Here is a 16,552-nt window from a genome sequence, read left to right as displayed (position 1 = left end):
CCGGCTCCAGCTCCGGCTCCAGCTCCAGCTCCAGCTCTGGTTCCACCTCCAGCTGCTCCAGCTCTGGCTCCACCTCCAGCTGCTCCAGCTCCAGCTCTACTTCTGGCTCTGGCTCCAGCTCCAGGTTTAGCTCCAGCTCCAAGTGCAGGCTCCAACTCCAGCTCCAGCAGCTCCAGCTCCAGCAGCTCCAGCTCCAGCAGCTCCAGCTCCAGCCCCGGCTCCAGCCCTGGCTCTAGCTCCAGATTTACCTCCACCTCCAGCTCCAGCTCCAGCAGCTCCAGCTCCAGCCCTGGCTCCAGCTCGTCCTGGCTCCAGCTCCAGTCCCGGCTCCAGCTCCAGCCCTGGCTCCAGCTCCAGTCCCGGCTCCAGCTCCAGCCCCAGCTCCAGCCCCAGCTCCAGCCCCAGCTCTAGCTCCAGATTTACCTCCAGCTGCAGCTCCAGCTCCAGCAGCTCCAGCTCCAGCCCTGGCTCCAGCTCGTCCTGGCTCCAGCTCCAGTCCCGGCTCCAGCTCCAGCCCTGGCTCCAGCTCCTAGAGCCTCTGGCTCCAGCCCTAGCTCCAGCCCCGGCTCCAGGCCCGGCTCTAGCTCCAGATTTACCTCCAGCTGCAGCTGCAGCTCCAGCACCCCAGCTCCAGCCCTGGCTCCAGCCCCCGCTCCAGCCCCTCCAAGCTCCAGCCCCGGCTCCAGCAAGCGCCGAGGGTTGCTGGGCCGCCGGGGGTCCCGGGGGTCCTAGGGGTCCCAGGGGTCCCGGGGTCGCGACCTGGGCCCCGGGGCCGGCGCGGGGCGTCCTCGTCTGCCTGGGGCGCGGGGACCCGGGGCCCTCCGAACCGTGCGCGCGGCCTTCCGGGCTCCGGCCTTCCCGTCCCCGCGTCCCTCCGCGGCCAGAGCCCCGGAGAAGGCGGGGAGGCCGGGAGGGAGCGGGCGGGGGCGAGGGGCGGGGAGCGGGGGAACGTGGGGATTGGAGCCCGCCGGCGGGAGGGGAGGGCGGCGCGAGGGCGGCGCGGGGCGCGGGCCGGGCGGGAGCGGGCGAGCGCGGCGTCGGCGGGGCGCGGGCCGCGGGCCGGGCGGGATGGGCTGGCCCGGGGGCTCCCCCTGCTGCTGCCCCGCCCCCCCGGCGCGCCCCCGCCCCCCCGGGCGCCCCCCGCAGGTGAGTGGCCGCGCCGCGCGGGCGGGAGGGCGGCGGCCCGGGCGTCACGGAGGCCGGGCGGGGCCGGGGCCCTCGGGAGGCGGGGACGGGGGGATGGGGACGGGGGGACGGGGACGGGGGGGACGGGGATGGGGACGGGGAGACGGGGATGGGGACGGGGGGACGGGGACGGGGATGGGGACGGGGGGACGGGGATGGGGACGGGGGGCCATGGGCCGGGGATGGGGACGGGGGGACGGGGACGGAGATGGGGACGGGGGGACAGGGATGGGAACGGGGGGCCATGGGCCGGGGATGGGGACGGGGGGACGGGGATGGGGACGGGGGCCGAGGGCCGCGGGCAGCCGGGAAGGGGAGCAGGGGGCGGGGCGCGGCCCGCGCTCACACGGCGGTCCCCCGTCCCCCGTCCCCCGTCCCCCCGTCCCCCCGTCCCCCCGTCGCGCGTCCCGGCCCCGCGGCCCACCCGGCCCCCGCGCGACGCAACGGCCTCCCGCCCTCTCCCTCCCCGGGCCTCACCCCTCCTCCGCGGCGGGCTCGCGGCCTCTCCTCCAACCACAGCTATTTCCAGGAAGGGGGAGTGTGGGTGGAGGGGTTTCTCCAAACAAACCCGAGGCTTGGGAGTGAGAGGGGGGCCGGGCCGGGGAGAGACTGGCCGGCTCCGGAATGTTCCAGGCAGCAGGAGGGTGAGGGTCCCAGGGGTCTCTGCCCTGAGCGCCCTCCCCCTCCACCCTGGCTCTCCCATCCCCATCACCCTGCCAGTGGGGAGGGAACCAAGCCGCTTCCCCAACACCAACCCAGGGGTTAGGGAGCCCCCCCCCCCAGGGAACCACCAGGTGAGGGGACTTCTCAGGCCCTCTGGGGGCGGCAGGTGTAGAGAGAAGGGTGCGGGGGTCCTGGTCAGGGGCCGCCCCAACCTAGCCACCACCACAGTGCTCCTCCTCCCTGCAGCTCCACTGTGACCCAGACCAGACCGGGCCCAGTTGCCCACACTGGCCGGGGCCCTGGAATGTCCTGGGGCCCAGCGGGGTTGGTGGGATGGGAGTGGGTTGCACAGCCAGCGCCCCTCTCCAGTTACACGCTAGGGACCCAAGCCTGGCCACAGAGCTACCTCCGGGCCAAGGTACTCTGGGGACAGACTTCCTGACCTGGAAGGGGAATTAGAGCTTCAAAGGCGAAGCCTCAGCCCAGACCCCTGCCAGGCAGGCTCTAAATAGTGTCCCGAGTGGACTCTGAAGGGGGTCTGAAGGGGGCTCGTCCCAGAGGAGGCAGGATTAAACCAGCCCTCGGGCACGAGGGCACGAAGGCGGGAGAAGCCTAAGGACCTGGTGGGAGAAGCCCGAGCTCTGGTACATTCAGTAAATTCCATGCAAATGAGGGAGGCACGTTGGCACATTCTTCCAAGTGACAGCTCCAGCCAGCCTAAGGGCTGCCGGCCAAGGCTTAGGCCTGAGGACCCCGTGGCCCTTAACCCCATATATTTTTGGCAGATCACTCCCCCCACACACACCCACTTCCAAGGCCCCAATCCACCCCCTTCCCTCGACTCCCGGGACAGGAAGTTGGCCCTGTTCCCAGGAGGGAGGCAGGAGGCCCACGGAGGGGGTTGGAGCATGTGTTGGGAGGGGGACCTCCTGTCCAGTCCTTAGGCCTGGGACAGCTGCTGAGGAAGGAGAGCAGAGCTAGGAGGGCCATGAAGGTAGTTCTCAGGCTGGGGGGGCGGGGCGGGGCCCAGCCCTAGGGCCTGGGTCGGGGGCTGACACAGCAGCCTGGGAAGAGGGGCTGAGAGGTCTGGCCAGAAGAGGCCAAGGAATGGGGCGCGGGGCAGGGTGTGGGGAGGACATGGGGACTGTCAGGAACAGAGCAGTGGGGTGCTCTCAGGAGAAGGCCTTGGTCTGGAGCTGAAGGCTCATCTTGTGGCGAATTAGGCCTTCCAGTGGGGGGGGGGGGAGGCCTACTTCCCAACCAGTGGAACTGAGGCAGGAAGCTGCCCCTCAGGAGGACTCCCGATGCTGGGCTGGCTGGGGCAGTGTTCCCAGCTCCCCCTTCCTCCCCACCAGAGGTCCCCTGAGAGCCCGACAGTCCAGGCTGGGAGGCTGGCCTGACAGGGACACAGTGTTCCCCACTGGCCCTTGAGCCCTGCCCTGAGACCTGAATCCTCACCCTGCCCCCACGCCGCCCCACGGAAGGGGGGGCTGGATCTCAGGATCCTTGTAGATCCCTGGACAGGGTGGATCCCTGCAAGGAGCAGCTCCAGAGCAAGGGGACTGGGGGGCCAAAGATCCAGGACGGACACTCCCAGCAGGGTAGATCCTGGGAATCTGATCTCCTGGCCTCCCCCACATCCTCCCCCCCCCCCACTTCCTGGAGCAGCGACCTGCCCCTTTCCCGCCTGCACTCCCCTCCACTTCCAGGGCCGGGCTTCTCCTCACACCAGCCAGAGAGCCTGCCCTCCACCCAGGGGAAGCAGCTGCCTCCGCCAGGCCGCTTCCAGGAAGCCCCGGGCCGGGCCCCAGCATTGTTCGGGCCCGCGGTCGGCGCCCCAGCCCGCCGGACACCATGAAGTCCAGCGGCCCCGTGGAGAGGCTGCTCAGAGCCCTGGGGAGGAGGGACAGCAGCCGGGCCAGCAGCAGGGTAGGAGTGCCCGCCGGCGGGGAGGAGGTGTGGGCAGCGGGACGGGACCAGGACTGGGCCAGACCCTGCCCGCGCCCTCCCGGCTCTGCCGCTCTGGGCTCTGCCTCTGGAGCGGCGGGGCTGTGCGTGAGCAGCACAGTCTGGATCAGAGCAGACCCCGCGTCCACCCCGTGTCCACCCCGGCTCCGCCGACCTCCCGGCCCGAATTCAGGCCGGCCCTGGGGATCCCCGCCCCCTAGAGCTGCACTGGGTATACTTCACTGTGGGACCTCTCCAGGCACTATCCTGGAGCCCCAGAGCAGGGCTAAGAGATCAAGCCCCTACCCTGAACCTAAGAAGTTTGGGGGAAATGGGGTGGAAGTGGCAAAGGGAGGGGGCGCGACGGCCAGGTCTGGAACGTGCTTTAGATTCTGGGGCTTTGCCTTCCCTTGACATCATCCGTGTATGCTGTTAATGCCAAGATGCACCCCACTCTCCTGACAGGTCCAGCAAGGCTGGTCGGGAGAGTTCAGGTGGTGGTTAATCCAGCTGCTTCAGGACAGCCAAGAGAGCAGACGTGCTTCCCGGGGCCCCAGGATGGCGGGCCTGGAGGCCTATCACTCCATCTCCCCACATTTTCCCAGTCTTGCCCCCCAAAAGAAGCAGCTCGAGGCAACATGAGACAATATTACTGCGGCGGGGGGCTGGGGCAGGGGTGCAGAGGGGGGACGGAACTTGAACTCCCGAGGGAGTGGCCAAGTGCCTCTTAGGAGTTTGGGGCTTGATCAGGATGGAGGAGAAAGAAACCATTCAGTGGAGAAAAATGGGTAGAAGGGAGAGGAGGCATAGGTCCCCGGACGGAGGAGTGAAGGGGACCCACAGCGGGAGGAAGGGACTGAGGGCCCTAATGGGGCCTCCCCACCTCACTGCACCCGGGTAGGGAGGGGCGGATAGGGCATCTCGTCCACCCCTGCCCCCATCCCATGCTGGAATCCCCAAATGACAGGGAGCTCCCTACATCCAGAAGTCGCAAGAAAGCTAATGTCTCCCCGGCGCCCCGCTCCTGCCTGCCTGTCCCTCCAGCATCACCACCCCCTCCTTACACAATTGCGGCCGCCTCAATGCACAATGAGTAAACATGTTGTTCTGACAGAGGGGGAGGAGGGCATGTCAGCTGTCTGAGCGTGGGGACAGCGGGAGCCAGGGCAGCAGAACTGGCCGAGGCCGCTCCTGCCGGGTCAGTCTGGGTGTGGGGTGGCTGACATCCCACATCCGTGTCTGGATCCCCCTCCTGCTCACTCTCCACAGGGACCTTCATCTGGGGAGGGCATATGGGAGGAGAAATGGGGAGCCCTGGGCAGAGAGCACCCCTCACCCAGGAGGGAAGCTCCAGCGCTCGGGGAGGCAGTGACCACCCGGGTTCATCACGCACCAGGGCCCTCCGAGGGGCCCGAGTGATTCCTCAGAGAGGAGGTGAGCCAGCTGGGGTGATGCAAGGGGGCAGATTCCACACACCCTCAAGGACAGGCCCCACAGTGGCTCAGAAGCAGGTGTGGCCGAGGGCCTCTTAGGAGTTCGGGGGCTTGATCAGGACGGACGCCGAGACCCAGCCCAGACCCAGAGACGGCGCCGAGCCCTGACACTGCGCCCGCGTGTCCCTCCACCCCTAGCCTCGGAAAGCCGAACCACATAGCTTCCGGGAGAAGGTGTTCCGCAAGAAACCACCGGTCTGCGCGGTGTGTAAGGTGACCATCGATGGGACCGGAGTCTCATGCAGAGGTGAGGTGCCCTGTCCCATGACTCAGAGCCTCCACCCAGCACCACTGGGGGCACAACTCCAGCGGGCGCACTCACAGAACAGCGGTCGTACCGTGCGTGCTGCCCCTGGACTGGGCAACATGGGAACCAAGAGGCAGCTGCCTCCCCTCCGCACGGGCCTCGCTCCCCATGAGACACCCCCACCCCGCAACCAGGAGACCTCTCTTACCCTCGGCTGCTTCCCTACTCTGACCTGTGATGGGCACTTCCCTCGCCCCCACCCAGCCTAGCACTTTAGCCCAGCCTGGGCAGTACTACCCCACTGCCATATGCTTCCCCTGAACTGCCCCTGTGCCCCCACCCCCTGCTCCATCTCAGCACAGTCTCGGAAGTCCCAAGATCTGGTCCCAGGACCTGGGGGGGGTAAGGGGTGGGGAGGGCCACCCCACCCCCACTGCCCCAACAGGCCCTTGCTAACCTCTCTCTTCTCCCCACCACCCCTCTCTAGTTTGCAAGGTGGCAACACATAGAAAATGTGAAGCAAAGGTGGGTGCTTGATCGGGGGAGGGGGACTAGAGTCCCTTGCTCTGACATAGGCTTCTCCAGCCACACTGGCATCAACCTTCCACCCCTCATCATGGGGGGACCCCTGCTGGGGTGGGAGAGGGTGCTGTACTGGGCCCTTTAAGAACCACCCTGCTCCACCCCCTGGAGGGCTGGCCCAGGCCGGTGGACAGGAGACAGCGTTTGTCTTGGTGCTGTGCCCAGGCTGCAGCTGGCGAGAGGATGGGGGTGGGGAAGAGGAGGAGAATGAGGAGGAGGAAGGGTGGGGTGGGTGGGCGGGGGAGCAGGATTTCAAAGACTGGGCAGCCGGATGGGCTGTGCCTTCCCTCTGGGGAAGGGTCCTCAGGATGCCTGGGTGGGTCTGGTCCTGGGCCCTGGACAAGGCAGGGCAGATGGCACAAGATAGCAGCACTGTCCACTGGGGACCCGAGACGGCCCCATGTCAGGAGGTTCCCCGGTCCTCCTCCTGCAGTGTGGGGGGTCCCGGGGCTTGGAGTTGGCCTGAGGGGGCTGTGTGCCCAGGGGCGGGGTCTCCCGGTGAAAGAGGCCAGTGTCGTCCCTAGCCATGGCCTGCCTACATGGCTCTATATATAACTCCGGCCCCGCAGCTGGATGAATGGGGGTCTGTGTGGGCAGGGGGCTGGGAGCCAAGAGCAACAAGTGGGGGGCCCAGGGGTGGGGGACCGCGAGGCCAGAGGGGAGGCTCCCTTAAATAGAGGCACCTCGGCTGGAGTGTGTGGCCAGCTGCTGAGAGCCCCTCCACCTTGCTGAAGCCGGGGGCAGCCCCATCCTCAGGCGCAGGAGAGCCTCCTGCACCAGCGCAGTCCCCCCTCGGTGTCCTTCCAGGTGACTTCGTCCTGTCAGGCCTTGCCTCCCGCCGAGCTGGTGAGTGTGCGGAGGGGGGGGGGGGGCAAGGAACCTGGCTGAGGTGCCCCAAGGTCTGGCGGCCACTCGAGGGCCCCCGGGAGGCGCCCCTGGGTACCTGGGTGACTGCTGTGGGTGTCGCTCGTCCCGAGGGACAGGGAGGAACTGAGCCCTTCCGCGCTTCTTGCCGGTGGGCCGCCTGGGGGCAGGACTCTGTGCCCTCGGCCCGACAGCCCCCGACAGCCCCCGACAGCCGGGGCGCCCTCCGCACCGTCCCGGGGCCCCCCCCGGGCCCCGCCCCGCCCTGACCCCGCCCTCCTCCCGCCCCTCCTCCAGCGGAGAAACACCGCCCCCGTGAGGCGCATAGAGCACCTGGTGAGTGATGCCGGCGGGGGCGGGAGCAGGTGCGCCTGGGAGCGCGGCCCCCTGGGGACCCCCCGGGGCTCTGGGGGGCGCCTGGAGCGCGGCCCAACCCGTGCGCCGTGTCCTCTCCCCCACCAGGGATCCACCAAGTCCCTGAACCACTCAAAGCAGCGCAGCACCCTGCCCAGGTAAGCGAGGACGCCGCGGGGGGGGGGGGGGGCAGCCCCCACCTGCCCTGGGGACCCCGAGGCCTCGCGCTGCGCCCCCGCCGGCCCCCGGAGCCCCGGCCCGTGCCCGACGCTGGCTTCGCCCCGCGCAGGAGCTTCAGCCTGGACCCGCTCATGGAGCGCCGCTGGGACCTGGACCTCACCTACGTGACGGAGCGGATCCTGGCCGCCGCCTTCCCCGCGCGGCCCGACGAGCAGCGACACCGGGGCCACCTGCGCGAGCTGGCTCACGTGCTGCAGTCCAAGCACCGCGACAAGTACCTGGTGAGGGGCGGGGCCTCCCGCGGCCAGCCAATGGGCGGCCTGGGAGGCCCCGGGGGCGGAGCCTCCCGCTGACGTCGCGCTCGCGGGGCGGGGCTAGGGGCGGGGCCTGCGGGGAACGCCCCGCCCCCCGGGCCGTCAGGGCCACACCGAGCCTGCGACCTCGGGTTGGGAGGAGGACTTTGCTTAGGGCCACAGCAGGGGCCGCCTCGCTCCTGGAGGTCCCCTCCGTCAAAGCCCCCCTTCACTTGCAGCTCTTCAACCTTTCAGAGAAAAGACATGACCTGACCCGCCTAAACCCCAAGGTAGGCGGGGATTAAAGCCATAAGCTGAGCTCCCCCCAGGCCCCCAAACCGCCCCCCCAAGCCCCTGCAGCCTCATTAATAGTAGCGATTGGCATCCACCTCGTTCTTGCACTGTCCCGGATGACTTGCTCCCCGAGACACTCCAAAGCATGGCGCAGCAGGTACCAACCCACGTGCCAGCGAGCAAAGTGTGAGGCTCTCCTGGAGGACCAAGAGCCCCTTGACCCTGGCCCCGACTGACCCTACACCCGCTCCCTCTTCCAGCCCCACGCGTCTCTCTCCGGTCGCGGCCCCCACCCTCAGTTGTACCCCCACACCCGCCCAGGTCCAGGACTTCGGCTGGCCCGAGCTGCACGCGCCCCCGCTGGACAAGCTGTGTTCCATCTGCAAAGCCATGGAGACGTGGCTCAGTGCTGACCCACAGCACGTGGTCGTACTGTACTGCAAGGTGGGCTGGGACCTCGGGTTCACGGGGCTGGGGTGCCCTGAGCCTGGGGCGCCGGCTGGCCCTCCATTCCCCTCTCTCTCTCCCTGTCCTCAGGGGAGCAAGGGCAAGCTCGGCGTCATCGTCTCCGCCTACATGCACTACAGCAAGATCTCTGCAGGGTGAGGCTCCCTGGCGCCTGACCGGCCCCTTCCCCAGTGACCCCGTCTCCAGCTGCCGGTGATGGGCCCATCTCCCTTGAAGCCCCCCTTTGTGTTTGGAGAGCCGTTTCCTATAAACTTGGCCTTTCCGCCTCCTTTTTCTCACTTGTATCTCACCACAGTTCCCAGCAGAGGATTTGTATCAGGTTCCCAGAGCTGCTGTAACAAAATGTCACAGACTGACTCAGTGGCTTAAGACAACAGGAACTAGCTGTCTCCCTGGAGGCTAGGAGACTAAAACCGAGAGGCCGGCAGGGCTGCGCTCCCGCTGAGAGCCCGGGCAGGGCCCTTCCTTGCCCCTGTCTAGCTTCTGGTGGTGACCAGCAGTGCTCGGCGCTCCTCGGCTTGCCGCTGCGTCCCTCCAGCCTCCGCCGCGGTCATCACGTGGCTTTCTTCCTGTGTGTGTGTCTGTGTCTGTCTGTCTCTTCTCTTCTTCTAAGGGCACCCATCATAGTGGATTAAGGGCTCATCCCTACTCCAGTATAACATCTTAATTAATTCCATCTGCAACGACCCTATTTCCAAATAAGGTCACGTTCTGAGGTACATATCTTTTGGGGAGACACAGTTCAACCCATAACATGGTCTCATCACCCCCATTTTACAGAGGAGGAAACTAAAAACTCAGGGAACACTTGCCTGAGGTCCAGCGAGTAGTCAAGTGACTGTATGTGGGGCTTCTAGTTCTTTCCACCTCCACCCCGGGGCTTCCTCTAGAGTTAGGGGATCACACATCTCCTCCCTCCCCTGGGGCTTGGGGTTGGGAGGCCTGGACGGATACCAGCCCCTAATCCCCCACACTTGGCCCTGCGGTCCCCAGGGCAGACCAGGCGCTGGCCACGCTTACCATGAGGAAGTTCTGCGAGGACAAGGTGGCCGCGGAGCTGCAGCCCTCCCAGCGCCGGTGAGCAGCCGGGGTGGGGCTGGGCCACGGGAGCAGCGCGGTCCTTGGCCGCGGAGGCCGAGGGTCGCTGGTTGGAGCAGCACGCGGGGAGCAGCTTGTGTGCCCGGCACAGGGCCTGTGCTGAGAACTCAGGCCCAACACGGTCCCTGCTCTCACGGAGCTTGTGGGAAAGACAGACTTGCAGGACAGTCGGAGCCCACCTCGTCATGGGAAGCAGAGGGCTGGGGGAAGAGCAGGCCAGGCGGGGGAGCCAGCAAGTACAGACCTTTGAGACGGCAGAGGGTTGAGGTTAGATGTGAGGAAGAACTTTCCGGTGAGCTGGGAGACGGGAGGGGCGTGCTGAGGAGGGCCGGCCTTCCAAGGCTGGGCAGGGGTGTGCTTAGTAGAGATGAAACAGAGGGACCTGCAGGGGAGGGGCTCACGTCCCCCCCCACCGACCCCCGCAGGTACATCAGCTACTTCAGCGGCCTGCTGTCAGGCTCCATCAGAATGAACAGCAGCCCCCTCTTCCTGCACTACGTGCTCGTGCCCGTGCTGCCAGCCTTTGAGCCTGGCACTGGTGAGTGTGCCCCGAGGCGCCCCGCGGGGAGGCCTGTCCGCCAGCCCCTCCGCTGAGCGCCCCCCCTGCCCTCTCCCGCCTGCCCCTCCAGGCTTCCAGCCCTTCCTCAAGATCTACCAGTCCATGCAGCTGGTCTACACCTCGGGAATCTAGTGAGTGCTCTGCTCCCGGCCTTCCTGCCCTTCCAGCCTCCCAGGCGCACCCGCCTCCAGCTCCGGCCACTGCACCTGGTGCACCAGGAGGGAGAGGCTGATGCTGAGCAAGCTGGCGGCGTCTCACTGGGGCTCAGACCCCAAGCCCGCGGCTCCCTCCTGACGCCCCACACCCCCGCCGCCACCCCAGCCCCACGGCCTCCCATTCAGCCTCTGTCCGGTCCTCTCCTCCTCAGTCACATCGCGGGCCCCGGGCCGCAGCAGCTCTGCATCAGCCTGGAGCCGGCCCTCCTCCTCAAGGGCGATGTCATGGTGAGGGGGCCATCCTGGGGAGGGGTGCATGGGGGGGCGTACCCGCCAGCTGCACGGTCTCCCGTGAGTCATCCAGAGGCTCACTGGCCGGCGGAGAGCCCGTCCCCAGCAAGGGCATCGCCTTGAGCTGAGGCAGCGCAGAGCCGCGGCCAGACAGTCCCCAGGACGGAAGCACGGAGGGGACGCCAGCGGACAGGAAGGCCTGACCCCCGGTCTCCCTTCCCTCATCCAGGTGACCTGCTATCACAAGGGTGGCCGGGGAACAGACCGGACCCTTGTGTTTCGAGTCCAGTTCCACACGTGCACCATCCACGGACCACGGCTCACTTTCCCCAAGGACCAGCTGGACGAGGCCTGGGCTGGTGAGTGGGAGACAGGTGTGGGGCCGGAGCCCGGGGGTGGGGGGGGCGGCCAGGAGGCCTGGCTCCTCACCGTGTCCCCCGCCCCCCCTTCCAGATGAGAGGTTCCCGTTCCAAGCCTCCGTGGAGTTCGTCTTCTCCTCCAGCCCTGAAAAGGTCAAAGGTGAGAGCCAGCCCCGGTCGGGGCTGCAGGTCAGGGCTGCAGGGGCTGCAGGTCAGGGCTGCAGGTGGTGCCCGGGCCCTCAACACCTGGGTGGCCCTTCCGCAGGCAGCACCCCACGGAATGACCCTTCGGTCTCCGTTGACTACAACACCGCAGAGCCCGCCGTGCGCTGGGACTCCTACGAGCACTTCAATCAGCACCATGAGGACAGCGTGGACGGTGCGGGGCAGGCCCGGCCGCCCACTCCCTCCCTCCCCGCCGCAGACGCCCCTGAGCTGGAGCCTGCTGCAGGCCCCCGGCATTCACTCCCTCCCTGGTCCTCTCCCGCCAGGCTCCCCCACCCACACCCGGGGACCTCTGGATGGCAGTCCCTACGCCCAGGTGCAGCGGGCCCCCCGCCAGACCCCGCCGGCACCCTCCCCGGAGCCACCTCCGCCCCCCATGCTGTCCGTCAGCAGCGACTCCGGCCACTCGTCCACGCTGACCGCCGAGCCGGCCGCCGAGTCCCCTGGCCGGCCTCCCCCGACGGCCGCCGAGCGCCAGGAGCTGGACCGCCTCCTGGGGGGCTGCGGGGTGGCCGGGCCGGGCCGGGGGGCCGGGCGGGAGACGGCCATCCTGGACGACGAGGAGCAGCCCCCCGCGGCCGCGGGCCCGCCGCTCGGAGTGTACTCGGGCCGCAGGCCCGGCCTCAGCCGCCACTGCTCCTGCCGCCAGGGCTACCGGGAGCCCTGCGGGGTCCCCAACGGGGGCTACTACCGGCCGGAGGGAACGCTGGACCGGCGGCGGCTGGCCTACGGGGGCTACGAGGGGCACCCCCAGGGCTACGCCGAGGCCGCGGTGGAGAAGAGGCGCCTCTGCCGCTCGCTGTCCGAGGGGCCCTACCCCTACGGCCCGGAGCTGGGGAAAGCCGCCGGCGCGGACTTCGGCTACCGGGCCCCGGGCTACCGGGAGCTGGTGATCCTGGAGGACCCGGGGCTGCCCGCCCTGTGCTCGTGCCCCGCGTGCGAGGAGAAGCTGGCGCTGCCCACTGCGGCCCTGTACGGGCTGCGGCTGGAGCGGGAGGCCGGGGAGGGGTGGGCGGGCGAGGCGGGCAAGCCTCTGCTGCACCCGCTGCGCCCCGGGCACCCGCTGCCCCTGCTGGTGCCTGCCTGCGGCCATCACCACGCCCCCATGCCCGACTACGGCTGCCTGAAGCCGCCCAAGGCCAGCGAGGACGGGCACGAGGGCTGCTCCTGCGCCCTGTGCCCCGACGGCAGGTATGGGCATCCGGGGTACCCGGCCCTGGTGACCTACGGCTACGGAGGAGCGCTCCCCAGTTACTGCCCGGCGTACGGCAGGGTGCCTCAGAGCTGTGGCTCCCCGGGTGAGGGCAGGGGGTACCCCAGCTCCGGGGCCCACTCCCCCCGGGCCGGCTCCGTCTCCCCGGGCAGCCCGCCCTACCCACCACCCAGGAAGCTGAGCTACGAGATCCCCGCGGAGGAGGGAGGGGACAGGTACCCGATGCCTGGGCACCTGGCCCCAGCAGGACCCCTGGCATCCGCAGGTGAGGACAAGCGCCCAGGGAAGAAGAGGGTTCTGGGAGATGGGGGGGCGCGGCACAGAGGGAGACAGGGCCAAGCTGGGCAGCGGGGGCCTCGGGCTCATGGCCCCTCCCGTCGCCTTCCCCAGAGTCACCCGAGCCGGCGTCCTGGAGGGAGGGCCCCAGCGGGCACAGCACCCTGCCTCGCTCCCCCCGTGATGCTCCGCGCAGCGCGTCCTCCGAGCTCTCGGGGCCCTCCACGCCCTTGCACACCAGCAGCCCGGTCCAGGGCAAGGACGGGTACGCGGAGGGGCCGGGGTGGGGGCGCCCAAGCAGCCCGGGGGGGCGGGGTGGGGGGAGCGGCTCCCGCCGGGGCTCCACGCCCTGCTAACCACCCGCCCGCCCTCCCAAACTGCAGCACCCGACGGCAGGACACCACGTCCCCCACCTTGGCGCCCACCCAGAGGCCAAGTCCCGGCGAGCCCTTGCCATCCGTTCCCCAGGGAGGCGCCGAAGAAAAGGCTCCCGAGGCGCCCGCGAGGAGCGGGCTTGAGCTTCCGGCCCCGAGCCCCTTCCCCGCCGCCTCCCCGCCCGGCTCACCCCACGACTGGCCTCAGGAGAGGAGCCCGGGGAGCCGCTCGGACAGCGCCAGCCCCCGGGGCCCCGTGCCCACCACGCTGCCTGGCCTCCGCCATGCCCCCTGGCAGGGCCTCCGAGACCCGCCGGATAGTCCGGACGGGTCCCCCCTCACCCCCGTGCCTACCCAGATGCCCTGGCTCGTGGCCAGCCCGGAGCCGCCGCAGAGCTCCCCCACGCCTGCCTTCCCCGTGGCCGCCTCCTATGACATCAGCGGCCCCTCGCAGCCGCCACTGCCCGAGAAACGCCACTTGCTGGGACCTGGGCAACAGCCAGGGCCCTGGGGCCCCGAGCAGGCCTCCCCACCAGCCAGGGGCACCAGTCACCATGTCACCTTTGCACCTCTGCTCCCGGACCAGGTCCCCCAGCCCCCAGGTATAAAGGCCTTGAGGAGGGGGGGGCCCCCCTTGGGAGAACCCTGTCGGCCTCCCAGGGAGGGACACGACGCGGGCGCTAGGAAGCACCGGCGAGCCCAGTCCCTTCTGTCCTAGAGCCCCCTGCGCAAGAGAGCCAGAGCAATGTCAAGTTCGTCCAGGATACGTCCAAGTTCTGGTACAAACCACACCTGTCCCGTGACCAAGGTGAGAGGCCAGTGTGCCGCTCCCATCCCCCCTCCAGGCTTGGCCTTGGCTCCAGGACCCGTCCTTCCAGTTGGCGCCCTTCCCCTGGGCTGAGTCTCACTAGCAGGTGGTTCGGGCTTTGGGCCCAAAGAGGTTTAGACCTGACAGTGCAGAGGGGCGACCCGGGGCTCAGGCAGCCACTGACACTGCTCCCGCCTCCTCCCAGCCATTGCCCTGCTGAAGGACAAGGACCCTGGCGCCTTCCTGATCAGGGACAGTCACTCGTTCCAAGGAGCCTATGGGCTGGCCCTCAAGGTAGCCACAGCTCCACCCAGCGCCCAGCCCTGGAGAGGTACGCGTGCCCAGACCAGAGGGGGAAGGGGAGACGAGTGGAGGGGACAGGCTGCCAAGGCAGGACAGGGCAGGCTGGGCTGTGCCACCTGCTGCGGGGGAGGCAGGAGGTGCCCAGCAGGGGCAGAAGCTGGTCCCTAGGGTGTGACCGAACCTTCCCATCCCCTCCCCGCAGGGGACCCCCTGGAGCAGCTGGTGCGCCATTTCCTCATTGAGACTGGGCCCAAAGGGGTGAAGATCAAGGGCTGTCCCAGCGAGCCCTACTTTGGTGAGCAGCGGGGGCCGAGGTCAGAGGTTGGTCCAGGGGGGCCGGCAGGAAAGCTGGGGGCGCCTCAGGACCTGCCTCCCTCCTCCCGCAGGCAGCCTGTCCGCCCTGGTGTCCCAGCACTCCATCTCCCCGCTGTCCCTGCCCTGCTGCCTGCGCATCCCCAGCAAAGGTGGGTGTCCTGTTGTCCGTCCACCCGCTGCCCGTCACCCGCTGAGCCCAAGGCTGTGCCCCCTTGGGCCAACAGTCTTCGGCTCCCAGGGAAGGTGACTCCCCACTCAGCTCCGCCCTTGGCCCTCCCTTCCCTCAGATCCTCTGGAGGAGACCCCAGAGGCCCCGGTGCCCGCCAACATGAGCACGGCGGCAGACCTCCTCCGTCAGGGCGCCGGTAGGAGCCCCCCCGGGGGCAGGGGGGGTGCTGCAGAGAGGCCCTGACGTGGGGGGGTGTCTGCGAGGGGGGGGATCGTCCGTCTGGGACCTCAGCATCATGGGCACCTGCTAGAACACAGGTTCCCGGGGCTCCTTCCAGCGGCTCCCACCGTGGATCTGGGGAAACCGTAGCGTCTGCCCATCAGCAGGTGCGCGGAGGGTAGGGGAGGGTAGGGACGAGGCCTCTCCTGCCCCTAGCCTGCAGCGTGCTCTACCTGACATCGGTGGAGACCGAGTCTCTGACCGGCCCGCAGGCGGTGGCCCGGGCCAGCTCGGCAGCTCTGAGCTGCAGCCCCCGGCCGACCCCAGCCGTCGTCCACTTCAAGGTCTCGGCCCAGGGCATCACGCTGACAGACAACCAAAGGAAGTGAGTATGTGCACCAAGCCCAGGGAGCCCAGGGGACCCCGCTTCTGGCTGTGACCCCCCATCCTCCTCGCAGGCTCTTCTTTCGCCGCCATTACCCGGTGAACAGTATCACCTTCTCCAGCACCGATCCTCAGGACCGGAGGTGAGCGTCCCGGCCGCCCCCTGGCTCTCACGGCCCAAGCTCCCACCAGGCAGCCCCCAGACCTCCTCCCCAGACCTCCTCTGCGACACACACCCTGGGCGCGTGGCTTCACCGTCCTTCTCTTCCCGCAGATGGACCAACCCCGACGGGACCACCTCCAAGTGAGCCTCCCACGAGCCCCTGCCCCCCACGGGACCCAGGCACTGCCTCCCTCTCCGGCCGTGGCTCAGCAGTCTTGTGGAAGGGATGTTGAGCCCCGTCCCCACTCTGCCTCTGCACCCCTAGGATCTTTGGTTTCGTGGCCAAGAAGCCGGGAAGCCCCTGGGAGAACGTGTGTCACCTGTTTGCAGAGCTTGACCCAGACCAGCCCGCAGGCGCCATTGTCACCTTTATTACCAAAGTCCTACTGGGCCAGAGAAAGTGAAGGCAGAGGCCACAAGCTCGGAGCCCACGCCAACACCGCGCACCTCTCAGCACCCCACAGTCCTCACTTCCCCGGGCCCGGGCCCAGGAGCCCCAGGAGCCAGCCCCCTCCGTCGGGAGCGGGGAGCCCGGGACACTGCTCTCCTCCCTGCCCCCAGCCTGCTAAGCCAAGTGGATGGGCCTGTGAGAGGACCTTGCATGTGCGCAGATGGCAGAGACGGGCGTGTGAAGGGTGAGGCGGCATCGGCAGTTGGACCCCGGGGGTATCTGGACAGCCCCGCGTGCAGAACGTCAGGCCTGGCGGGGAGACAGGGCTTGCCAGCTCCACCCAGCTGCAGGTCCCAGCCTGGCAGGGCCGGGGAGGCGGGTGGGGAGCAAGGCACTCCCTCCTCTGCCTCCCCTCCGAGCAGAGGGATCAGAGTGGGATCACATGAATAGGGGAGAAAAAAAAAAGAGTCTATTTTTGTCTAATAAAGAATTTCTAGAACATTACCTCGGAGTCGGAGTCGAGCCTTGCTCACGGGAAGGTCAAAGCCTCGTGTCTCCTGGGGCATCCCAGGCCACAGCCAGGTCCACAGAACACACACGATCCCCATCCTTGGCCTCACACTGGTCCAGGTCTCTGGCGAGCAAGCTGCCTCAGCTGCGCCCACCTCTAGCCCTGCCCC

The 16,552-nt window shown here is 68.4% G+C and overlaps 1 protein-coding gene across 6 annotated transcripts; it reads left to right on the top strand.

Moving 5' to 3' along the window:
* The first annotated feature begins 1,010 nt into the window (after positions 1-1,010).
* TNS2 (tensin 2) lies at positions 1,011-16,376 on the top strand. 6 transcript variants are annotated; one of them, XM_072765204.1, is made up of 29 exons: positions 1,011-1,146; positions 5,427-5,535; positions 6,023-6,060; positions 6,925-6,963; positions 7,279-7,317; positions 7,444-7,493; positions 7,625-7,796; positions 8,048-8,098; positions 8,424-8,546; positions 8,640-8,704; positions 9,564-9,647; positions 10,094-10,206; positions 10,298-10,358; positions 10,595-10,670; positions 10,903-11,032; positions 11,127-11,192; positions 11,298-11,411; positions 11,524-12,735; positions 12,861-13,011; positions 13,130-13,722; positions 13,839-13,928; positions 14,134-14,259; positions 14,434-14,526; positions 14,618-14,695; positions 14,834-14,911; positions 15,151-15,319; positions 15,393-15,461; positions 15,593-15,622; positions 15,747-16,376. In XM_072765204.1, exons 1-29 carry the CDS (start codon positions 1,069-1,071, stop codon positions 15,883-15,885), a joined length of 4,236 nt encoding a protein of 1,411 aa, XP_072621305.1. In that variant the 5' UTR covers positions 1,011-1,068; the 3' UTR covers positions 15,886-16,376. The 6 variants fall into 6 exon arrangements, with proteins under 6 accessions (XP_072621305.1, XP_072621302.1, XP_072621303.1 ...); XM_072765201.1 differs by lacking the exon at positions 1,011-1,146 and adding an exon at positions 3,558-3,777; XM_072765206.1 differs by lacking the exon at positions 1,011-1,146 and adding an exon at positions 4,921-4,993.
* The last annotated feature ends 176 nt before the right edge of the window (positions 16,377-16,552 follow it).

This window comes from Vulpes vulpes, chromosome 8 (assembly GCF_048418805.1).
Source record: "Vulpes vulpes isolate BD-2025 chromosome 8, VulVul3, whole genome shotgun sequence".
In the NCBI taxonomy this organism is placed as follows: domain Eukaryota; kingdom Metazoa; phylum Chordata; class Mammalia; order Carnivora; family Canidae; genus Vulpes; species Vulpes vulpes.
The sequence above is the reverse complement of the archived record's forward strand: the minus strand, read 5'-3'. Positions and strand labels throughout refer to the sequence as shown.

What these genes read in the sequence shown, in the direction of transcription:
- TNS2 (XM_072765204.1), top strand. Translation starts at nt 1,069, where the DNA reads ATGGGCTGGCCCGGGGGCTCCCCCTGCTGCTGCCCCGCCCCCCCGGCG. An exon ending in CCAGGTCCCCCAGCCCCCAG is followed by an intron (nt 13,723 to 13,838) that starts GTATAAAGGCCT and finishes CTTCTGTCCTAG; the next exon opens with AGCCCCCTGCGCAAGAGAGC. An exon ending in TCCCAGCGAGCCCTACTTTG is followed by an intron (nt 14,527 to 14,617) that starts GTGAGCAGCGGG and finishes CTCCTCCCGCAG; the next exon opens with GCAGCCTGTCCGCCCTGGTG.